This window comes from Lynx canadensis, chromosome D3 (genome assembly GCF_007474595.2).
Source record: "Lynx canadensis isolate LIC74 chromosome D3, mLynCan4.pri.v2, whole genome shotgun sequence".
NCBI classification, from domain to species: domain Eukaryota; kingdom Metazoa; phylum Chordata; class Mammalia; order Carnivora; family Felidae; genus Lynx; species Lynx canadensis.
In genome coordinates this window covers 63,033,510-63,059,365 of record NC_044314.2, presented here as the reverse complement: position 1 = coordinate 63,059,365, position 25,856 = coordinate 63,033,510, and the positions used below count along the sequence as shown (strand labels likewise).

At 42.0% G+C, this 25,856-nt stretch overlaps 1 protein-coding gene across 5 annotated transcripts in view; it reads right to left on the bottom strand.

Moving 5' to 3' along the window:
• LDLRAD4 (low density lipoprotein receptor class A domain containing 4) overlaps positions 1–25,856 on the bottom strand; it is a 440,723-nt gene that overhangs the window by 248,959 nt on the left and 165,908 nt on the right. For 4 of the 5 annotated variants that reach the window (XM_030336721.1, XM_030336726.1, XM_030336719.1 and 1 more), the window contains exon 3: positions 9,446–9,917. In XM_030336721.1, the coding sequence (XP_030192581.1) occupies positions 9,446–9,485 (40 nt within the window). In that variant the 5' untranslated portion in view covers positions 9,486–9,917. Of the gene's footprint in view, positions 1–9,445; positions 9,918–12,937; positions 13,042–25,856 lie in introns of those variants that run through there. The other variant, XM_030336725.1, reaches the window with a different exon arrangement.

Genomic DNA, 25,856 nt, shown 5'->3' with positions numbered 1-25,856 from the left:
GACATTGATAAGCTGGAAGGGAAACACTTCCTGACAAAGGCTGGCCTTGGCCATAGTCCAGTCATGGCACAGTCCAGTCATTTGTGTTGATTATGGCGGTTGTAGGTTCTAATCTTAGCTACTCATCTTATCAGAGGTGTTACCTTCGCTTAACCTGTGCCTGTTTTTCCTCATCTGTCAAAAGCGCTTCACAACAGCAACTATTTTGTAGAATTGTTTTGAGGCTCGAATAAGAGTATAAAGTGCTTAGAATATTGCCTGGCACATAGTAATAATTACTATCATTTACTCAGTCTCCATAACCCTCACTCCAACGAAGCAAGGATAAGGAATGCTTACATTCATGGCATACTCAGTCAAACCTGGATGACAGCAGAAAGCCATCAGTGAACGTGTAACGGGTTTGTTTTTTTCTTAAGTGTTTATTTTTATTGTGGTAAAAATATATATAAAATTTGCCATTTTAACCATTTTTAGGGGTACAGTCCTACAGCATTCTGTACATTCACATTGTTTTACAACCATCACCACCATGGGTCATTCTTCTTTCACTCCTAAATATTCCAAAAGCAGAATGACATAAAAACTGGTGAGGTTAAGAGGTAGACATGTAAAAGATTTTCTAAGTTAGAAAACACACAACACTATCTGACAAACACTTACTATGTGAGTTCAGTTTCAAGCTTCAAATGCCCGTCTCTCTCTTTCTCTCTCTATGTCCCTCTTGCCTTGCATTGATTTATAAAGGAGAAGGACTATTTCTCTCTGCATGCTTGGGATCCAGCTCCAGCACAGACAGACCTGTGTTTCAACTCTGGCACTGAGGCTTGCTAGACAATGTGGCCTCAAGCAGGCTTACTCTGGGCCTGTATTGTTCCCTTACAAATAGACCTGGCATAATACTTATACCTCCTAGGGCTGTTCCAAGGAGTGAATGAGACTGTATATGTGAAAGCACCTGGCAGAGCAGACAATTAATCTTCACTCCTTATGTCAGCTCTGTGAAATACCGCATCTGAGATCATGGATAAGCAATTCCAAAGGGCAAGGAAAACATCCTTAATTTTCTGAAATTTTATCATAAAAGAAAATAAATTTAAATAGTAAGACAGCATAGTTTCCCCATCTTACTACTGATACAGAGGAGCCCTGAGCCCAGATGCTACCTACAGGTATGCAGGGCCACGTACTGTCATCCTGCATCTGTAACCAAGAGGTGTCTTCCTCACACTGCTCTGGAAATGCTCTAAAATACCCAAGTCAGCTGAGAGGGAAAAAATGTCCATGTTACCATATTCACTATTGCTGGTTAAAATTTTTTAAATAGAACCATAAAACATCTACACAGATACCAAACATGTTTATTTCTGCATCCCTTTCAGAGTTTTCACATTTGAACATAATGTTCTGAAATAAACACATGCAGACCTGTAACTCCAACTTAGACCCATCAGGGCACACACTCACGACCTGTGATGACTGCACAGGATCACTGCCCCACAAACCATCACCCAGAGCCATCTCTGAGTAAGGCAGGTAGAGTGACTTGAGTGCAGAGACAGAAATCATATTGGGTAGAATATAAATGAGGGAGAGAGGAAGCTATATGCTGAAGATTTCCATAAGCAGAGAGGCCAGGGGGTCTCAGCAAAAGACAGCCTCTCTAGACCATGCTCCCAGGTCCACAATAGCAGTGATGCATCTGCTCTGCACCGAACATCTATATCCAGGGGGAAGGATCATATCAATCTGCTCTGAACCCCTCACAGGCATGGCATGAGCTCCCATCAAACATTTGCTAAATGAACCCCTGCTTTCTGAGGCCTTTACATGTAGCTAACCTCTTGAAGATGGTGATAGGAGAAGAAAACCACTTACTGAGCACCATCTATCTGCTAGGCTCTACAGTTGATACTTTACATATGTTACTTCATTTAATCCTTACTAAAATCCTACTGACTAGTTATTATTATCTCCACTTTAGTGTTGTAAAAGGTGTGCTTCAGAATAGTCAGCTAACTTGTCAACATCACTGAGTAGAAATTTGGGGGAAGTTCAACACGGGAATGGCTACTTCTACTGGAAGCCAGGCCTTTTCTGGCCTCTGGGCTCATCCTGCAGTGGTAAGCACAAGATAGTCCAAACAAAGGATTCCAAATCCTCTGCACACCAATACAGCAAGAATCTAGGACCCGAGAAAGAAATTCAAGGGGTCACATGTTGAAGCAGTAACCTGGTTTCTGTACAAGTCTTTGATTTCTCCAGAACTAAACCATTCTTTACAGGGGTAACTTAAACATCCAAGTTTCAGAAGTATGATGGTCAAAAGCCAACATTTTTTGAAGAACCCTAATGAGATTTGTAGGTAGTTTTTGACCCTGGATATTCAAGGACAAGGAATTCATCCTAAACCAGTGCTGATTGCTTAAAACCATCATTCAAACCAGCCTTGTTGACTTTTGTGTGTATATCCTAAAATCCAGCAATGAGTGCCCATCATCACTTTGAGTCACCCTTTAGGATGCTCTGCTCAGAATTTAAAAGGCTGGGAAATGGAAAGGTTCAGCAAAATAAAAGTATGTCAGATTAAGCAGCAATTTGAGTGATTTCAACTTTATAATTCCTATATTTGTTTTGATGTTATAGCTATTTAAAAGCTATAAACATAAGGATTTTATAACTATATTTATGTTGTACATATTTAAGTAACCTTAAAATAAATACAGTTTCAAGCAATACTGACATTACTTCTTATCCTTATTTAAAATGGGTATATACACTCCTCAGGCATCAGGCTACCATAATGCCTCTAAAAAAGATGATCATCTTTGTCACAGTAGGAAAACTCTGGAAACAGTGCAGAATAGTTTACAGGAAAGAAAATGGAGATGCTTTAGGAGCTTATTAGAAAACAATTTACACATAGAAACAATGTTATTAAATAAGGGTTACGTTTGGAACTGAGGACCAGATGCCAGGCTAAATAGGGCAATGTAAAAACCAAGCACACACACCACAGTGTGTTCTGATAGCTCTCTTAGTAAATCTAACTTCCCTCAAGCCAGAGCATGCAAGATTTTACAAAAAGCTATTATTATCAATCATTTTTATATCTGTTAAATTACAAGTAGGAAGATCGTCTGGGCTTCTCTCACGCACATCACAAAAGATGTCATGGAACTGAGACAGACCCTGAAGTCAGAAAAATTGTAGAAGGATAAAGTCTAAGGGAGATGAAGAAGTGTTAGCAAAGGCATTGAGGTATTTAAAAATGTAAAAACTATTTGAGGACGGGCAAGTAGTCCAGTTTGTCTGGAACTTCAGTCACAGCAAGAGAATGATGGAAGAAAACACAAGGGAACTTTGAACTCCAGGCTGAGGAGTCTAGACTCTTTTTAGGAAACAAGAAACCATGAAAAGTTTGAGGACAAGAGAAGGTATAATTAAAGCTGCATTTTAAAGTATGCTGGCAGAATGAGCCAAGGGGGAGAATGGAGGCAGAAGAAAGATTGCCTCCTTACCTTCTTTTCATCTGCAGCACATTACACACGTCTGGCAAGAGCTCTTGCTTCACTAGTGCCGTGGGACAGTGACACCCAAACCTCAGCTAGAAGGAAAGCAACATCACAGACTGGCAGCATGTGTTGTCCCTCTGTGTTTTGCTTTCTAAAAAGCCTTCAATGTCTTGTCATTTGGGAAATGCTGCCCATTATCGCCCATTAGGGACCTTCATATTCCAAGTTTCATATTAAACACTTTGAAAAGTTCTACAGTAAAGAAACCAATTAAATTTCTTCCTCCAAAATTTGGCCATGAATCACTCCCCCCCCCAGCCCCACCTCCCTTTAATTGATAAACAGCTCTCACTATCAACTAAAACAAGCATCCTTCAGGCAGATATGGAAAGTGTGAGCTAAGGTCATCCATGGGCGGCACACAGGCACAGCCTCAAAGGGGTGAGTAATAAGCTCAAAGTCTAGGTGGCTCAAGATCCTTCGGGGCTGTTCAGAGCCCTTGGAATAGTGTAGCGCTGGTCAAGCCTCCAAGTAAGGCCACATCCATCCCACACAGGGTCCCAGCACTCAAGCTAGTGTGAAAGATTTCCATGGAAAAATAAGCATCACAACAACTCCATTTAAGTGATTCTTTCCATTTTTTGGTTCTTAGTGGCTAAGAAAACACAATCACCTAAATTCATAAAATAGCTCTGTTTCGGATATCTGAAGACTATTAAATCAACTCTCATTCTTCTCCTTTATGAGTGATATAACCTTAATTTATTTAACAACTAGGTCTGACCATCCTTTTCACAAGAAAGACTTGTAATTTCTATAGGAATTTGGTTCATTTATTTAGTCATCCAAGGATATATGTTTCTTCTAACACTGAACGAAATGATTCCAGAAGCCCAAGAAATTTAATTATGCAAAACAGTATTTAAGGGTGTCATTAGTGGTGGGGAGGGAGCAGAATCCTAACACTGGCATCTTCTTTAGGATGTAATGGTGATAACCCAGGCAGGATGCTTTCCAAGTCAGGAGAAAGTACAGCAAACCTCAGATGAAATCTCCATCACTATTAGGACACTTCAACAGAGAGCTGACTGACCCAGCCTGAAAGGATTCCCATTTCTCTATGCCCAGAGGCACCAGGGTTGCGGGGGGAGGGTGTTCTTACAAAAGTCTTATCTTGCTGGCATCTATTCATCTACATTATTGCTTCCATGAACTAAAGCCAGACAGAGACTATCTGAAAGAACAAAAACAATGAACTTAGGATGCTTGAGTTTTCACTGCCAAAATGAAACATTAGCATCACTGTTGTAATGATGGCACTCAGGTAGGCTCTACAGCATCATGCTGCAAAGAGCTCCATAAACATGCATTAATCTCATGACACCCTGCAGTGCAAGCAGGGCTGCTCCATCTCACAGCTGAATGGCAGGAACAGGCCACAGTAACTGGGAACAGGCACCTGGAAGAAATGGAGCTCAGCACAGTCTCAGAAGCTAGGACCAACCAATCCCTTTGAAAATTCAGTCATAGGGGTGCCTGGCTGGCTCAGTCAGAGGAGCATGTGACTCAATCTCGGGGTTGTGGGTTCGAGCTCCACGTTGAGTGTAGAGATTATTTAAAAATAATAAAATCTTTTAAAAATTCAGTCATAAACCTTAATAAAGTTCACATCTTTGAACTCCATAATTCTAATTCTGGGACCTTAACCTAAGAAAATAGCCCAATACACAGAAAAGCTTTTTGCACAACAGTGTTCATCAAAGCATTATCTATAAGGGCAAAAGCTGTCAAAAACTTCAATATCCAATAATAAAAGCACAATTTAAAAATTCAAGTACACATACATAAAGAATATGATGTAGCAATTTTAAGGCATATTTCTAAAGAAAATGCTCGTAATGTTAAAGGGGAATGATCAGGTTATAAAAGTGAACACATGTTATAAAAACAGTTTATAGGAAGAAATGTACACAGGAAAAAAAGATGGAAAAGATGTAAGCCAGATGTTAACAGTGGAAAGCTTCATATGGCAAGGCTATAGGATGGGTAATTATTTTTTTCTTGCAATTTGTCTGAGCTTTCCAAATTTGCTTACAATGAATAGGTATTACTTGTAAAAGAGAAAATTAAGTCTTTTTTGTTATAAAATAGTGCCTAACTGATTAAAATCATTTCCAAATTACATGTGCTGAGAAAACTTACAATAATGTGTAAATTCTTATATGCAAGAATAGAAAATCATAATTAGGAGGATGAATTTGCAATATGTATCCATGGGTGTACACCTATATTCACACAGGAAGCAAAATGTAAGAGGGGATTTGAAAGACACAGGCAAACCAGCAATGGCATGGGGACGAAGGGGCTTCCAAACTCCCACCAGCCGTCACAGTAATTGCACTCACTGCAAAACAAGCAGTGGGCTTGCCATGCAAACACAGCTTCATACTGGTCTACCAGGCTTCCCTCCTGGCCAGACTGCAGCCCCTAAGTACTTCTTTAATAGGAATCCTGAGCCCTCCAGACTCCCATCACCAAGGGAATTGAAACCTAAAATATAAACTAACAAATTTTTTTAAGTGGAGATATGGTTAACTGTATAATGACTTTGTCACACTCTAAGACAAGATTTAAAGCCAAGGACAAATGCTTTAACCCCTTCACCGTTTCAAATATCGAAGGCAAGACTTTTTTCCACTGGCCTAGAAAATCCACAAAATCAGTGCATCTTCAATTCCAGAAACTAAGACATCAGCACCTTTAGTTGCCCTGGGATAAGAAAAGTCTAAAATCAAGAAACATAAGAACGGCAAACCAACTAAGTGGGTGGGCACCAGCCTCTGACTCACCTCTAAGACTACAGCTTTACTGCATTGCTTGGGCAGGGACAGAGGATCGGCCCTTTCATCCTACATCATAAGTAACTATTACCAACCATGTGGGGAAAGAAAGATGAGAAGAGCAGGCAAAAAATAAAAATGATGAGCCCACTCCACAGGGACCCACTCCAGAGAAGGCTGGGTACTTCTATCTCCTTTATTCCATCACTGGTTATTTCCCTAGAGAAAGTGGGGCACTAAAACCATTGTCCTACAGGTACTTGTGCGCCTGGCTCTTATAACTAATATCCAACAATCCACAGCTTCCTTGAGAATGTGCAGATTATTCAATCACCTGTGTTGAGGAAATGGGACAAGTCAGTTCCTTTTTTTCAAGTACTGACTCTCCCAACCCACCCTCTCCTCTAAACTCTAACCACCACTCTTTGTACAGTGTTGGCTCTCACAGCTTGCCAGACTTTCAAATGCACCGAGCACCTGGGGATCTTGTTAGACTATAGGTCCTGGTTTAGCAGGGCTAGTTGATGCAATTAAACCCCACTCTCTGAGGGGGAGACCCAGGCAGTGGTAAGGCTCTCCAGGTGACCCGCATTTGCAGCCAAGTTTGCATACAGGGCTAAGAGATTTCAAAAGGCCACCAGCCTGGTCTAACTGCTGGCTCTGAGTGTGCCCCTGCATCAACAATACCAGCACACACACACAGGTAAAGCACATGGTAAGCTCTCTAAAATATTGGCCATGGATATTATTTTACTACTACTACCAATATGATTATTATTCAGGTAGGCTCATGCAACTAGGAGGAGGTCAAATTTGTAAGGAAATAGAGTTCTTCAGTAAATTATAATTTAAAAGAAGTTCAGAAAATATGAACTGGGGAGGAGCCTTGAGAGGGTGGCTAAAAGCAAATGTAGGAGGAGGTGACCATGGTCCTGTGCCCATAACCAGGGCAGTAACAGTCATAATTACAGCTGCCATTTTCTCGGGCCTTAATGTTTCAGGCACTGTCCTAACTACTGTGAATTTTCCAGGCAGAACCCAGTGGTTTCCATTATTCAGAACCAACTGTCTCAAGGCCCCAGGCTCAAGATGGCCTGGGATCTTGACAGGAATGGGGGATGTCTTCATTTTTCCTCAGAAAATGAGGAAACTGGTGAGGACTGGACACAACTCTGTTAACTGTGAACCATGGCAGACTAACGTCAGGCTCAGGAGAGACTGTGTGTAGAATCCAATGGGGTGCCCCCCTCACCTCCACTCCCTGGTTAGGCCCCTCTAAAAGGCTGACTGCCCAAGAAGGCAATGGCAGTAAAGTAGGAGTCTCAAAAGCCATGCAGGGGGAGGCAACAACTACAGGAGCTTTTCACCTCCTGGGCAGGCATTGAAACAGCTGAGGAGCGTGAACACGAGGCTAGTCTACATTTTGAACCATGTGCTGCTCTTCCTCCAGTTCTTTTTGTTACCTCTTCCTCTCAGAATTGCTTTAGGAGCTTCTTTCCTTACACCTCCTGGTTGCCTCTCCTCCCCAGATGTCTTCCAGAGAGTGGGGAAGAAGAGTTTGAAGGGCCTGGCCACTTCACAGAGGTATGCCCTGTATGCTACCCTTCACACAGAATAGAGAAAGTGACATTCCATGAAGGAGCAGCTCATGGGACTGAAACAGCTGAAGTGGACCCATTAAGGGAGGACAGGAGGACAGGGTTTCCAATCAGCCAGACTGGAAGTCTGAGATGGTCTAAAGCACTCAACTTTGTATGCTTTTCTGAATCTACACTTAAATACAGTTTCATTCATTTTCAAAGGGCTGTTACCACCCCAAGAGGACCGTCCCCAGCACAGCCCCCAGGATGGAGGCTCCCATGTTATAGACACAGATGGTGACAGTCTAAGGAGCTCGCTCAAAGTGTGAGCACAGAGCGCAAGGACTGGACTGGGCAGCCAGGCCCAACCCTGTAACTCCACGTTAGGAAAGAGCCAAGGTCTGGAAAGGATCGAACTCCATACTCAGCACTCACATATGTAGTCTCATTTCTTCCCCAGAGCAGGGCAGTTGAGTCCGTGTCCATCTTCATTTAGAAATGAGCAAAAGGAAACAGAAAAAAGCTCAATGACTGTCCAAGAGCAGAGCTCTCATCAGGGGAGAGGGCAGAGCCCCAATCCAAGTCTGTGTGGCCCTCAGGCTGAGCCACAACCTCTCCAGGCACACAACAACCTGACCTGCTCTCTCCACAGAATTTGAAATGTTGCAAACTTTTAAGACTCACAGGACCAGAGAATGTGGTCACTTGTTGTGATTATACTACCATCTTTCCTTAAAAAAAAAAAAAAAAGCCCAAAAAACTATCTTCTTATATAAAAATGTTTCTCCTTGATTCCATTAGTTTCTTTAACTTCACCGCCCCCATTTTATAAATAAGGAGGCAGAAGCCTGGGATGTTAAGTGAATCTGACAAGGAACAAGGACCCAAATTCAAAAGGCCCTGTGTTTCAGGCCATGGGTCTGGGGCGTCAGCCAGACTGAGTGGTTCCCTGCGAAATGTGCAAACTGGCAGCCAGTGGGCAAAGCAATGTCAAATAGTGATGCGGGGCTTCTCCATAAGCTCACTTACATGAGAAGAATCTCAACTGAGTGGTTAGTTCAGCAGAATTTCCACCCCCACCACCATTTGCACACAAATAAATCTGAGAAGGAAAACTAAAGATGGGGAGGGAGAAGTCACTCATCATCAATAACTTTATTCCCTCAGAGAGTCTTCCCACTTCTGTAAAGAAAAACATATCCTCTATGCATAGCTCTGCAAGTGACATATTTCCTTTAGAGAACAATGACTTGCAGAATATTGTGTGTGCCATATTACTCGACAAAAGTAGAATCATATAATGTCAAATGCTTTTTCAAATTTCTATTTAGAGAGAAGAAAAACATACTATTATTTTGTCAAAATCAGTCACCATGGCAGCCTGAGCCCCTTGACTCTGAATTGCCTTCAGTTCATAAACATAAATGCATACTCATTTTATAGAATTGTTTGTTACTTTATTACCTACCAACTAAGTTCAAATAAAGTTTTAAGCGTGGAGAATTCTCACCTGTGAAAGCATTTGTGGCCTGAAAACCAGCTTCCTGCATACTGCTCCCCAGACAAGCCTGTGCTCCAACTCTTAAGCTATCCTGTCAAGAGAAAACTGCCTGGGCGAGGCCTCAGGTCACTTCCATCTTAGCTTGTCGGAGTCCATCGCTCTGCCCCGTCCGGCTTTTGGTAGCATCTGATGCCCACCTGTCCTGCTCCCAGACCCTGAGAGCAGGTGGTACCTGGGACGGCACCCAGTCCAGCAGCGTGCACACTTGGGGCACACAGTCACATCAGCCGTCCAGCCAGAGAGTGAAGGCCATGGTGAGCCCAGGAGCAGAGGAAGCTGTCCCGCTGAGACCTGCTTTCCCACCTTAGAGTGAGGCCCTCCTCAGCCACTTGGCAGCCAGCATCCTCCACGGGTCTCAGCCGCTCTAAGGTAGCTCAGTATGGTCTGATCTGCTGCTCTCTGTGCTTCGCCTCTCCCCTTGCTGAAATTAAAAAGAAAGAGATCACTTTCCTGATGACCTGTAGGAACATGAAATTTAGTAGACCCATTGAGGCCAAAAAAAGGAGAAAAAGAAAAAGCTACCCAGAGCAATGTTCATGGTCACGCTATGGGCACTGGAGGAGCTCTGGGGAGGCGGTAGGTGCACCACCTTTTCCTGAGTGCCTGTGAAGGGGCAGGGAGCAGAGGTAGCTTTTACTTGCACCCCAGAAAAAAAGACAGAAGACAGTATTCACTGCTCCGAGCCTCTCTAAGAATGGCTACAAAGGCCATACAATATTCAAATGTCTTTCCCTCAGTTACTTGTAGTTCACAGGTACCCTGAAGAAGAAACCCATTTCCCAAGCTTGTTCCTGAGGTCTTAGAAGTGAGGTCTGAGGTTCCTATCCACTGCTGTCAGTACTCCTAGAATGACTTGTGTTGAGGAGTTTTAAAAAATGACTCTCAAGGGGGAAAACAAAGGCCTATAACAATATTTTAAAGAGTGAGAAGGAAAAGCAAGTTTAATCTGAAATTTTGCATTACCTATTACACACCATTATATAATATAAAAGCATTTTACAAAATATTTCTCAGATACTTTAGTGTTGTTATAGTATACAAGAAGCAACACTAATAACAAGAACGTTAGAAGCCCAAAGATGAGACTTTTTAAAATAGAATCCGAATAGGACTCTCCAGTATTAGAGAAAAATCTTTTTTCCATTATCAGCACTTCACTCTAATCAATTCATATCGATCTTTCAAAAATATAACCTTATTCCTCTTTTTCACCATCAAACTAGAGGAAAGAAAAATAATTTCAGAAAATGGCACATAACAGAAAAGAACACTCTGTTAAGCCCTCTTGTTGTAAATATAAAGTAGTAAAGGAAACATCACTAATGCAGGCTAGCTATAAGGAAGACCTTATGTATTAATGAAGTGCTGTAATTATGTTAATAAATTCAATTGTATTGCCTTCATGTACCTGCAGTAACAATCACAGTTAATAAGGTGTAGTGTACCACAAGTCCTTAAATTTAATGAATAGGTGGAAAAAATTATTCCAATTAAAATAATTTATGCAAATGGTAGTTCTGAAGTGCTTGAAAATGTGACAAAACATTTTTTCTCTGAATTGAAACATTCCATGTAAAATGACCAACACACACAGTGTGAGCATCCTAACGGCCTACACTAACTTCTAAAGTAAACTAACCACATGCACTATACCTATCAATTTGAGGAAATGGAAGTGCCAGAAAAAAACAAAACCACCTGCCCCTATAAAACCTCTATCTTCTTTTCCCTTTGCTATGGTGCTTTCAATGCACAGAAACAATAGACTTTACTTGTTCTTTTTCTTTAAACTCAGAGACAAACGAAGCGTGTTGAGGTTTTTGTTACTTTATCGTGGGCTTTCTGTTTATTTTATTTTGTTTCATTGCAAAAGGTATGCTACCTCAATTTTTAAAAACAAAATCAAGCTATCCTATATCACATTTCAAATGGCTATGGAAAAGACTGAGGCAGATGTGGACCAAAATGGAACAAACAACAATTTTTTTTCTTTTCTTCCTTTTACCATCTTCATCATACTCACCAATTCTTATAATGTCTATTTATTTTTGAGAGAAAGAGAGAGAGAGAGTACAAGCGAGGAAGGGGCAGAGACAGGAGGAGACACAGAATCTGAAGCAGGCTCCAGGCTCTGAGCTGTCAGCACAGAGCCCGCTGTGGGGCTTGAACCCATGAGCTGTGAGATCATGACCTGAACCGAAGTTGGATGCTTAACCAACTGAGCCACCCAGGCGCCCCCACGCTCACCAATTCTTAACTTTACTTCTAAAAGAGAAGTATGGTGACAGGTGTCTAACAGCTCAAATTGGGGTCTCAGAAATGGTATTGGTCAGAACTTTTAGGGCAATGTGTAAACTAATAAAGACCAGAGGAACACAGTATTATCCCATTAATGAGTAACTTTCAAATTCCTGCATATACTCAGTCTCCATAAATGCAATTTTTAAGTTAAAATGAAACTGTAACTTCCATAAAATGTTTTCTTCCTAACTACTAACACATATTCCTTTTGTAGAAATATACAAGAAAGTAGCAAGAGTGCCCAGGACCTGAAGACTCTGTTCTGTTCAGTGAGGGACCCACACATCCAGGACAGGGCAAGGAACCCAGTCACGCTCAGTAAGAAAGTGTCAGATGACCCAACAGGCTGGGGAACAGAGGTGGATGACTAGAACCCAGAATTAGGAGAAGCAAAGCACATCTGCTTTCACAGCTTAACAACCAACCAAGAATCAGCAAAAAAGGCAGAGAAACAGAACAAATGGTGGTCTCACCCACTTTCCCCATCTAACCCTCTCCTATGGCTCTTGCTCATGATCCTTCTCACCTTCCAATCACAGTTCAAATGTCCCTGGTCAGAGAGGCCTCCATGATCATCCCCCAGGATAAATTCCCAGCCTATCTACCCAGCTTCCCAGTACTTGCCATAGTCACAGCTGCATGCAGGGGTCCTGATCACTTAGCACCCATCTTTCCTGCTGGACTCTAAGTGCATTGAAGACAAGGACAGTGACTGACTGACTTTCCACCTCCCTTCAGCAGCTAAGATACTGCTTGATGCCTGTTCTGCTGAATGAATGGAAGAGTGGATGAAGGCCATTGGTGTTCGGAGGGGTACACACAGAAGAGCTCAGCAAACACTTACAAAACAAACCCACCCCAAGCAGTGAATAGAGGTAGCATTTCCTGAGAGACTATTCTGCACGGCTGGCTCAGAGCCTCTGAACTGGGAGGGTTCTCTGAAATGGTTTTCCTACCACCCACCGGTCAAGATGAGGCAGTGTCTACCAGTGATCATTCCTACTCACTTCACAGAACGTCCTGTCCTATCAAGTAGAGGATAGGATACTGAGAAAGAAAAGAAAAGAAAAGAAAAGAAAAGAAAAGAAAAGAAAAGAAAAGAAAAGAAAAGAAAAGAGTAAAGAGAGAGAGGCAACTTACCCAGCTAGCAAGATCACAGAGTCATCCTGAGTCACACATTCAAGATCCCTTGCTACAGAAAGCAGGCTACCATCATCCTGTCTTTTATACACACACACACACACACACACACACACACACACACACACACACATTCTATTTATACTGGAAAGATGGACAGGCCTAACCAGGAAGTAAATTAATTCAATACTGCACTTGAAAAATGTCATTAAGTCCCTCCCACAACAGAGCAACAGTTACTAAGGAAATAGAGCACACCAAATGGAAAAACATCCCTACAGGAAGGGACATTTTTTTAAAACATGAACACCCACAAAACCTAACCAAATAAGTTGTAGAATATGTTTTTGCCTTACCACTTATTCCTAAAAACTTACATGAAATGCAGTCCTCCTAGAAATCGCTGGGGAATGAAATCTTAACTGCATTCAACAGCTCACAGCTCTCACAAAACTACACTACAAAAATAGGCATATGCAATTCAGGAAACATTAGGGTTATACACTAAGCACAAAGGCCAAAACCCAGAAGAGAAAGCGAAACGAACTTTTTTAAAAATCTAGCAACATTCAAAAAATTTGTAGTGCATAAGAAATAAACACTGCAGCTTCATTTTTTATTTCCTCTCACTGTGGACAGACTGCTTCACTGGCCTAGTGTCGGTTACCTAGGTGATGGCTAGACTGAGCAGCCCAACGGGCTCCAGGCCGAAAAGACTCTGAGAGTTGAGGCTCTGTGCCTATGTCTGATGATCTGTCACTGTTCTAATCACCAAATAAGTCCTAGGAAGAAAGTCCACTGAGAAATGAAGAGACAGCTCTAACCTTGACAACACACACACACACACACACACACACACACACACACACACACACACCATGAAAATTAATACATGAAGAGTCACTGCTTATGGGAAAAAAATCTCAATTACTGGCTGGTTCACTTAAGTTTAAAGGGGTAATGGACTTTCAGGGAGACAGATGTGACAAAAAGTAGACAGAAGAAACCTGAGGATCTGTTTCTAACCAAAGTCTGAATCAGGTGTCACCCTGGGAAAGAGATGTCACACTTACCCACATGAGCTCCTCAACCTCATGAACAGATAATCTGGACCTTGGCAAGTTTCCATGTCTCAACATTTCCTAATAGCATAAAAGGATGTCCTTGGAAAAAACACAGCCCCTGCCCTCAAGGCAGCCATGGGGCAGACAACACCAGATAGGACATCCTTCCCCTGGTTCTGGGCCCACTTACAGAACTTGGTCGAGTCCCTCAGCCTGTCAAACTCACACTTTCTCATTTGTGAAGTGAAGACATGAAACTTGAAGTCCCTTCTGAATAAGTCCCCCTTGAATATTCCGCTGTGGCCCTGTCTCTGGTCAAGGGAGACAGGACAAATGTGTATGAAAAGAACATAGTGACCAAATACAGAAAATCTGCACATAAACCCAAGTCTGAGAACAAGTCAGAGAAATGAGCTGCTTGCAACCAGGGAAGGCCAGGTTGGGTATTATAGATCCTTCATGCTACTATTAATTTCTATGATTCGGGGCTATAAAACAATTTGAAGTTGTATTATAAAAGCTATAAAGGGGCACCTGGGTGGCGCAGTTGGTTGAGCCTCTGACTCTTTTTTTTTTTTTTTTTTTAATTTTTTTTTTTCAACGTTTATTTATTTTTGGGACAGAGAGAGACAGAGCATGAACGGGCGAGGGGCAGAGAGAGAGGGAGACACAGAATCGGAAACAGGCTCCAGGCTCTGAGCATCAGCCCAGAGCCCGACGCGGGGCTCGAACTCACGGACCGCGAGATCGTGACCTGGCTGAAGTCGGACGCTTAACCGACTGCGCCACCCAGGCGCCCCGAGCCTCCGACTCTTGATCTCAGCTCAGGTCATGATCTCACAGCTCATAGGTTCGAGCCCCACATCGAGCTCTGTGCTGACGGTGTGAAGTCTGCTTGGGATTCTGTCTCTCCTTCTCTCTCACCCTCCCCTGCTCGTGTGTGTGCACACATGCTATCTCTCTCTAAATAAATAAACTTAAAAATTAAAAACAAACAAACAAACAAACAAAAAAACATCCTAGCCCTGGGAAGCTTGATGGGCTCCAGATAATTAGGTCAGCATTTTAGGAAACAAGTGCAAAATCAAATATACACACAAGCTGCAAACTGGAAAACGCAGTAATTATATTAGAACATCCTTTAAAATGTCACTTTGACAAATACGACACCTGATAAATCCGAAGGACTATAGTCTGAGGTTCTACTCAAACCCCCCAAATAAGCAAATAGGATACTGTCCCTAGTGAATCAGGAAGTCTGTAACTATCTCCTCATGCTATCTAGGAGCAAAGGAAGCAAGAGGTTGTCTATCCCACCCCTTCATTTTATGGAGGAGACTGAGGTTCATGGAGGAGAGGCAATGTGTTGAAAGTGACTGTGATGATAAAGGCAGAGCTGGGAATGAAACCAGGTATCAGTTTAGGCCCAAGCTCCCAAGTTCTCCCGTTCACACAAACTGGCCAAAAGGAAGAAGCTGAAAAAGGGATGTGGTACACACCTATACCACTACCAATGGGGACCAGAGAATCCTGAGAAATTTTCCACTTTCCCAGGCCCATACCACAACACCAATGTGCTAAAAAGAAAAGTCAAGGAAGGGTCGGGAGCTTGGTACAGAATCAGAATGTGCACTGAAGTTTCACCTGACACAGTCTGAGCACATCATGGTCACCTCAGCTGTGAACGCCAGGCAAGCAGAAGGTGGCTGCATGAGAAATGGTTACCCCTCCATGCCTGGTACAAGGGGTACAGACTGGCCACACTAGGGAGTTGGGCTTGAGATGCTCCACACTTAGCACTCTCCCCCATTCCAATTGTCTTCAGATAAAATTAGCTTGCAATGGGCATGACAGGCAAAGAAAAATGGGCTCCCACAGGGAGCTAACAAGTGTGAGCAATAAGGAGGAGGAGCTGTCCTCTGGTTCTTCGGTAAGAGTAGGAGAGAGTGAGGACTGAGGAGCTATCTGTGTGAAACAGTGTTTGTCCTGCCCATATGCACTCCCCACACCAAGCCACTCCCTGCCCCAGCTAACAGCAGCCTTCCATACAACACCTAGGCCTTGCCTAAGACAAGCCCTGCTCTCTGTCCTACAGAATGCTGTACAAGCTGCATCCTTTCATTCAGTATTTCAATAGCTCTTTGTGGATATTACTCTAGCAAGGTATTATTTTAGATGATGGGGAAACAGGAGTGAACAAAACAAACCAAGTTCCTGTCCCCATGGTGTCTATGCTGTTTATGGAGCTGTTTCCTAATGGAAACCTTTTCTTGCTAATGTTTGTATCTTTAGCATTGACCATGGGGCCTAGGATACAGCAGGTGTCCAATAAATACAGGTTATACTGCACTGAATCACATATGAGCTTCAGCTTGATCACCCCCTTGTCACTCTTACTACCTCTGCTCTGTATTGGCTGCACAAAGTCCTGACGCATGGTACACAAAGAGGCTGCTAGCCACAGGGCACTCAAAGCCTAGAGGGCATTCTGTGAGAGAAGTTCCAACTAGAAGTCTGGAGCCCAGGCAGTGCCAACCCCTCCACTATGTAAAAGACACTCAAATGAGAGCTTTATACACCAACAGGCCAGAGGACAAAAGGCCAGGTTGAGTCAGACTGCCTTGGGTTCACCTCATTCTAGGCTATGTGTGATTTCAGTAGTTACTTAACCCCTTTGAGCCTCAGTTTCCTCATTTGTAAAATGAAAGCAACAGTGGAACCTACCTCATAGAATTCTTGTACATTTAATGAGGAAACATACACAGAATACTGGTCTCTAATAAATGGTAAAGAAGTAATAGTTGCTACAGTGATTATAACTCCCCTCAGCAGATTGATAAATTATGTCTTTAAAGAGTATTCCCTCCCACTTTTCCAGTTTCTAATTGACCTAATGAGACAAAAAATGGATTTTATCTCATAGTTCCTCAATTGATTTGTCTTGATTTATTTTTTTAAAGTTCTCAATAGATAAAAATCTAAGCTTAAAATCATTTTATATGAGCTAAAATTAATAACAGAAAGAATCAGGAGAAAGGATACAAAATTAGACAAAATGTGTGGGTGAGATATTTGGTATGAAATGTGGTAGAATAGTAGAAGAAAAAATGACAAAAAAGAAACTTGCCTTTAAAAGGCAAAAGATCCTCTTGATACTCAATTTTTTTCATGTTTCATATTGAACATCAAATTTAAAAAACAGCAAAGACAATAATAAATGAACTTAACCAAGGTTTTACATCTCTTTGCCAGAAAATAATCATGCAGGGTCCAATCTTCCAATTTGACTTTATTCCATCCTTTTCCCCATTTGGTTTGTTCCCTTTGTAAAGTGCTAACTTTTTAAGCCCTTAATGTTCATTTCTTAAGCTTCCAAAAGGCCCAAGAATTAAACTCTGCATGAGGATATCCTACCAACCCCTCCCAACAGCTTGATAAACCCAGCTCTCTTCTATGAAACAGCAGGTTTTGGAACAGAAACACCATCACTTTAAAAGCTAATAAAAATTGATCAATAATAGAGCCAATGCTCCCTATAGAAATGAAAGATCTATATAATTTCAGTCACTTGCATTAGCAAAGGTTTCCTAAACATCCCTTGTTTACAAAGCTCCAAGCCAGCTCCACATTTGCATCTTTAATCAAAACACATAGGGAATGCTGAAACTTTCATTATATAGTTTTGTCTTATTTGCTTGTATTCATTTTCTGACAAATATATTCCTTTAGAAAAAAGAAAACTTTCTGTTTTATCATTTTTGTAAAGATGTTATCTTTTTAAAGTAATCTCTACACCCAGCATGGGGCTCAAACTTACAACCCCAAGATCAAGAGTCACATTCTTTACTGACTGAGCCAGCCAGGCACCCCTCTGTTTTATAATTTTTTACAACTCAATATCCAGTTTGAGGTGGGTTGTGTTGGATAGAAATACTTTGACAATACTTTTCTTAAGATATTTCCAAAGAGAAGTCTATATCATCTGGGACAGATAGGAGAGAAGAGGGATGTATACTGAACACCTGACAGGCATCTCCCCAACACCTGGGGACTGCGACACTCTGACTAGTGGCCAGCAGACTCCACTGCTCAATTTAATGTAGTTGCAACTGTGGGATGGACACACACACACACACACACACACACACACACACACACATACATACAACTGTTGAGCAATTTGTGCCCTGGCAGAAAGACTCCTTATGGCCTAAATACACCCATTACAACAAAATTTAGGGGAATCCCACTTACCTCCAGAAAGAGAAGACAGTTCCTTCCTATTGTCAGCACAGCAGACATAGACACAGACCCATCCCATATCCTTTTAGAACTTAAACTTCCACTCAACACAGTACTGTTTCTATCATTTAAGGAAACCAGAAAAATGATATGTGCTGGATCACACACCATCCTACTAAGATCATAGATTCCCTGAGTACCTTAGAGAAAACACATGTTGTCATATGAGAGTGAAAAGATAATCTCGAGAGCAACCTTTCAAGAATGACTTGGAATTCAACTGGAAAGCTGTCATTTGAGACATACCAAATTCTGGAAACAGAACTCATTTAGCCCAGTCAGTTAGCATTGGTGGAACAACTTAATCTGATCACAGAAATTCAAGGAGATGAACATTTCAGCAGATGTCTGAAGGACATAACACAAAATGGTACTGTCTGAGGTTGGCCCCCGGAGCTGATGTCACCGGCAGCAACCAGTCTGAGAGTGTGACAAACGAGCTCTCGGTGATACAGTTACGCACAATAATGAACGCTACATCTGTGAGAGGCCCCAGCACACCAAGCCATTTGACAAGCAGTGCCTGACTCCACATATATTAGGGAAACACTGATAGAGTTTCACGTCTTCCTGGAAGGCTGGATGAGGCAGAGCCATGAAAGTGCATCTGTCCTGAAGAGCAGCTGTTGAAGGGGACAGAGAATTCAGGGGAAAGGCTGCCTGGTATTTAACTAATGGGACTACACAAACCCTGTCCCTGTGTGTCTGGAGGCCTCCAGCCAAGCAGAAAGAGTTCATTAGACCAATTTCCGCTGCCTTGGTAACAAAGGCCTATGCGTGTGCTCTTACACAGTAAAAGCAAACGAGTGTTATTCATGGGGGAAAGCACTACAGACAGGTACTGCGTGTCCCACCCAGCAGCCCAGAGGGCAGTAGAAACCTGCCCTCTTGCAGTGTAGAACTGGTCCCTCCACAAGCCCAGTGTGACAGGAAGCAGTCTCCCATAGCACCTGAGGCCAGGTGCTTACAAGTTTGCTGAGTTTGCTCAGCTTTAGAAGCACTTCCTGGCAGCTACAGAAACTATCTCATTCTGAATAGTGTACTCAACGCAGCATCCTCGATGCTGAGTCAGTCTGTCTGTCTTATATGTACACCATCAGATCTGGACAAGAGAATTCTGCCACCAAAGAAAACTGCAGAACTCTGGCAGCAAGAGGAAATTCTAACTACCAAATTCAAAACCTGAAATCACTATTCATGTTCCCATCACTTGCCAAAGTTAGCTACACAGTGTCTGTGAGGCTTTTCATGATCTAAGTACACCATGGACCTCGCCAGCCTGACAGGCGACTTTCTCTGCATTTAAAATAGCATCTTCTTTCAGTTCTTCCATGTTCCTTCTCGAAATCTAGCCCTTATTTATTCCCTTCCCTTCTGGGCACATTCTAACCTCTAATCTGCAGTTGGGAGCCCTCAGCAAGCTTCTTCAGACAGAAGCCCGTACCTCCTGCTTCCACGTCCCCAGGAGGGTAGGAGGGAGGCACAGGTAAGAAGAGAACATAAGATGGGAGGGAAGGAAGAGACTTTTCCACAGTGTACAATAACATCACCCCACTCCCACCTTCCCATGGTCTAGTGAGTAAATGAGTTCCTTTATACAGCAAGAATGAGGATTTAATTTTGTTCCTCCTATTGCTGCTTCTCACCAAAATATTCTCTCTAGACCACTGTTCCCCCAAATATTCAAAAGGAGGCATGCAATCATCAAAACTAAATTTTGTCCATTTTGACCTAAAAGCTAAATATATTGACAAATAAATTTAAAATAGGAAACACCCAAATGTAAACACACAAGGCTAATATCAAAAAGCATGAAGCTGCCTGTTTATCTGGGCTGGTTGGTTGGAAGAAATGATAGAGAGGGTGGGGCTGAGTGCTAAGACAGGCTCCCATTAAGTGATGAACTACTACAGTCAGGAGCTCTACAATACCCCTTGGCACCGACACAGCCACTCACTCTGTGGGCGTGCTGTGCTCAGAGAAGTAAGCACAGCTTTGGGGTCTAACAGAAGGAGCTTAGAATGACAATTCTGCTGAGCAGCCTGCTACACACTACTTGGGCCGGTTATACAATCTCTGTAAGACTCAGTGTATTCATCTGTCAAATGGGGCATTAATGTAACTGTAAGGCAGTGGCAATGACTAAGTGAGAAAATATAGGAAATGTACGTACATGGCACCAGAAAATCTAACAGGCTCTCAAAAAAAAGGTTAAGGCAATAATAGGAAGCAGCGAAGAAGGGCAGGAATGACACTACCTGTGGTTGTCTGACCCTTAGAAAATGCATCGAAGTTGAGGTCAGTTGACAAGACTGTAAGAGAGTTTAAAAAAAAAAAAGGACAGGGTAGGGGATAAGAAAAATAGAGAGCCTCAGTGGGACCCATTCAGCTCCACTCCGTGGCTGAATTCTCAAAGAGTTAAAATCTAGGGCCTGTTAGATTAGAAATCAATATTCTCATTTCCAAATACTTAAATAGGTCAACATCAGGGACATTTCACTTTGTCCTGACCACAGGCGAAAAGTCCCCCATCTAACCCAAACATTCACCTGACCCCTATTAATCTGCCCTACTTCACCCTACTACACCCTCATTCCTACCCCAACATGTAGAACTAGTCAATATTTACTGCACACCCACTAACCATAGGGATTCCCCACATCATAGAAATCACTCCTATTGAAGTGACTCATCTCTTCACTTCCTTTGGATAAAAACATGTTATTATGTTCAATAAAACCATACAAGAAATAATAGCTAAAGATGACATTTAAATAACTTATACCAACACCTAAAAATGGCTTCTTGGAAGAAAAGGAAATGATAGGCATTTTCAAGGATATTTTAAGAGCTCCATCTTTTCTCCTCCTTCTCCACCCACCTCCCCCCACAGATGAGTCACAGCAATATTCAGAGACACACGGGCCCCTGGCCTAGAGGTAAACTTGGGCAAAAGAGGGTTTTATAGTGAGGACGAAGGCTGCCATTGAAATTTAAAAGCAGTCTAGCTACTCTACTACCATCCTTTCCTTACTGGTTCCCATGGAAACAGACCTCAGATCGCCAAAAACAGGGTAAAGATAGCACCATGCCCAGTTTTCTTGCAATCTGTTTCCATGGGAACTGGAAGAGAAGAGAATGGAGGCTGGGTAGCTAGACTGCCTGCAAATCTCCATTCCCATCAGATGGAGATGCAGACAGTGTTGGCACACTGGTCCAACGGCCTGCAGGCTTCCATGGTCTCGTCAAGAATGATATTTCCACTCAGGGATGGAGTCTAGAGAAAGGGAACCTCACACCAATAGCAGCTGCAAACCTCCAGACACCCACTCAGCAGGTGATTCACCTTCTCGAACATTCCTTCACCAACCAGAGGTAATACATTTCAGACTAGTGGTTTCCATGTCTGGCTAGGCAGCGGGATCATCCCAGACCTAATGAAATAATATCTCAGGAGCTGGGACCAGGATTATGTAGTTTTTAATCAGCTCCAGAGGTGATTCTAATAGTTGGCCATTCTGGGAAACCAATGACCTAGACCAGAACTTCCCAAAGTTTACGGTGCTCATGGATCTTGTGGGGACCATGGTGAAATGCAGATTCCAATTCAGCAGGTCTGGGGAAGGGTCTGAGATTCTGCATTTCTAACTAGCTCCCAGATGATACTGATGATTCTACTACTTGAACCACATCTGAGTAGTGAGAATCCAGATTCTAGTGATTTGGCTCTAGAAACTTCTCAACTGACCAAAGATAGAGACTGCAGCCATTCCCACAGGAGCACCTTATTCCCATCTTCAGCCATCAGTCCACACCCAGGCAAGGCCTCTAAGACAGACAGCTTGGTGTTGGGGGCTAAACAGGAGTTGAGTCATGCTTTATATTACCATCCCTCTGTTTCCACTACCTCCAGGGACAATCCTACATGGATAAAATGGTAACAAAATAGTCAAAATTTATATATAGTCCTTAGGGGAACCATGCTTGTCTCCTCCAAATCAGATTTCTCTAAAGGTAAAAAGCAAATTCTACATAGCTGAGGATCAATTTGTGGTGAAAAATGTATGAAATACTTAGAATATATTATCAAAGAAGAATGAAACTCCACATGTTACTTTAAAAGAAATAAGAGATAATTTTGAAAAACTCTATAATTATAAGGAAATAACTCAGCTAGCCTTAAAATCCCTATTCTAGTAGAAAATGTACAGAGTAAGAGTAGGCTCCACATTTCAGCTAAAAGTATGAAGAGTAATACAAAAGTAATGTTGATTTCTATACTGAACCACAAAATAACTTTAAACCACATAAAATGCCAGTGTGTTATTCAAAAGCAAGTCACTGATTTTCTGTTTTAAGAAATCTTCATTTTGCCTATGTATAAAAAGGGAGCTATTTCAGTTTGTTTCATTAAATACATTTTGAATCTCCTTCTTCAAAAAGCATAACATACATTAATCTTTGGAAATTAAAATATGAACAAAGAATTCAACTATAAATCATTGAATTATGTTACAAGCTTACTTGAAAAACAATCTTCTGATTCTAAAAATATAAATGGGGAAAAAGATCAATTCTTTGATTAGTCAGCACACACGTAACAAAGAGAGCTCAGCGTTTTGCAGAGTCCTGTAAGTCCTGCAGGCAGCCAAAGAAAACTTCGCACATACAGTCTGTGACACATTTTCATTCCAATGAGGCAAAAATATACATATATTTATTTATACATGCATATATAATGTCACACACAAACTTTAAAAAAAGCCATGAGTTAGTTTGAGACTCAGTTGCTTTTTAGGTTCCCAAAGCACATGAAGCCAGAGTGCTACAACTGCTATGATAAGAAAATAAAGTCATAATGAGGGATTTCTGCATTTGCTTCAAAGATAACAAACACACACACACACACACAAAATAACAAATTAAACAGCTGCAGTAGAGGATGCCAAAAGGGTGTGAGCTGTTAAATGCTCCATTAAAAAATATAAAAATAATTGGGAATAAATGCAGAGTTGTTCTAATACAGCTCCACTGAAATCTGTTAGTCTGTGAGACCCTAGCCAGAGAATCAGTTGTAGGTATTTAGTGTGTACATGTGTTTGTTTACTTTGTGTTTACATGAAGAAGAAACTGGAGCTGGGCCAACAAACTTCCACCAAAAGGCCAGATGGTAAATGGCTTTGAGAGGCATACAGTCTCTGTCCCTGTTCCTCACCTCTATCATCACAGCATGAAAACAGCCACCACAAACACATAAACAAATAAGTGTGATATGTTCCAATAAAACTTTATTTACACAAACAAGTGCTAGCCAGGATGTGGCCTGAGCTACAATTTACAAACCACCGGACTAGACTATAAACTCCGTAGTTTGAAGGAAATGTCTTATTCAACACCCTCTCCATAGCTTTAGGTAAGGGAAGAGAAAAAAAGGCTGCAGGATCTGTCTTGTATCCATTTTTCAGTCACCCCTAAGGAATTCCTTGGACTCTTCCTAAATGTTCTAGCATTTCCCAGCACTTATATTTTAGCCCTGTACAGCTGCTAGTAATTAACATATAATAATTACTTGTTGTGTGCTGTGTTCTCTGCATCTTGTCTTGTGCTTTATTGCATTTATCTTGTTTCCTTCACTAGATTCTAATAGTCCCAAGGGCAAGACTTTGTAATTTGCACTTTCCCTCAGAATTTAGTTTAATGTTCAGCAAAAGATACTGCTGACAAACAAATCCTCCCCACCTCTCAAGGGGAGGTAAAAAATGGCTAAACAGGGGGAAAAAGACACTACCATCTTTTATGTTTACCACCAATATGACTGGTAGAGAGGACGATCTTCAGGTCTACCCTATGAAGACCAAGTACATAGTGAACATATTCATTAGAACTTCCTGAGGGCTAGGGCTGGCCTTACCCAATTGTGTCCTCAGACACTGCACATGGAAATATCTACTAAATTCAATAGTATGATGAACTGTATGGTGAACCAGGCTAATTTCTTACACTTGAACAAAACCGTGGAATATGGGAATAGGAAATGCTTTTAGATATCATCATCCAGTTCAACTCGTCCCACATAAACAGAAATTATGGCTCAGATATCACCAAAAGTTATGCAGAGCTGAGCCTAGAACAGAGCATAAAATTGAGCTAGATCCCAGGCTCTTTTAGTAGATACAATAGAGAAATTCCTGATGTTTTAGGGGATCCTATAACAAATCTTCCTCATAAATAAAAGCATATGCATTAGTAAAAAGATGTTTATTCCCTAATTGAGCAGTTCCTTGAATCTGGGTTCTCACAGACTCAATCTGCCTAGTGGAAAGCATACCAGTCACTACTTACAGTGTTCATACAGGAGACTATGACAGTCGGAAGTGACACAGCAGAGAGGATATACAGTTGTGGCTTGGGATCCAGGAGGAGCAGGGTATGGAACACCATGCCTCTGGAGACAGCCTCAATCTTAGAGCACAGGAGACACCATCTCGTGTCTCAGCAGCATTTCACAGACCTGGGTCCTCAATCTCAGTTTCTCTGTATGCTGTTCCCATGAAGCATCAAATTAAGATGAACACAGGCAGGGGCGCCTGGGTGGCTCAGTCAGTTGAGCATCCGACTTCGGCTCAGGTCATGATCTCATGGTTCGAGCCCTACAACAGGCTCTGTGCTGACAGCTCAGAGCCTGGAGCCCACTTCAGATTCTGTGTCTCCCTCTCTCTCTGTTCCTCCCCGGCTTGCACTCTGTCGCTCTCTCAAAAATAGATGATGATTTAAAAAACAAAAAAAAAAAACAAAAAAAGATGAACACAGGCAGCAATTTCCATGGCCACTTAATCCCAAAGGAGGAGAGTCTTTTCTGCAGCCATCTCTACCTCCCACTGCTGTCTCAAGAACAACACTAGCTCAATCGAAAATCTTGTTAACATAATCTGATAAGAAAAGGTAGAAGGATCAAAAACCATGAAGGAGACATGACCTACATCTGAAAACAAAGTAAGGTCTGATGTCACAGAAAATGGCCAGCTCCCTGGACCATTCCAAGCTGTTTTTCTTCCTTCCTTCCTTCCTTCCTTCCTTCCTTCCTTCCTTCCTTCCTTCCTTCCTTCCTTCATGTTTATTTATTTTTGAGAGAGAATGAGACAGTGTGAGGGGAGGGGCAGAGACAGGGGGAGACAAAGAACCTGAAGCAGGCTCCAGGCTCTGAGCTGTCAGCACAGAGCCCAACGCGGGCCTTGAACCCATGAACCATGAGATCACGACCTAAGCCAAAGTCAGATGCTCAACCAACTGAGCCACCCAGGCGCTCCCCCCCACCCCCCAGCTGTTTCTTTCAGCCACTCTGGCAGTACAGGAAATGGAAAGAGCATCATCTTTCCCATTTTTACTATTGTGCTTTATAGGAGTGATACAAATACTAAACTATGTAGGGTCCATGTAAAATGCCTGACATAGAGCAGGCACTTACTAGTATTACTATTATACTGAGCACCATCATAATGGGAATCATTAAGGACAGTCAACACAGTCAACTCAAGTAAATAAAAGCAATAAAA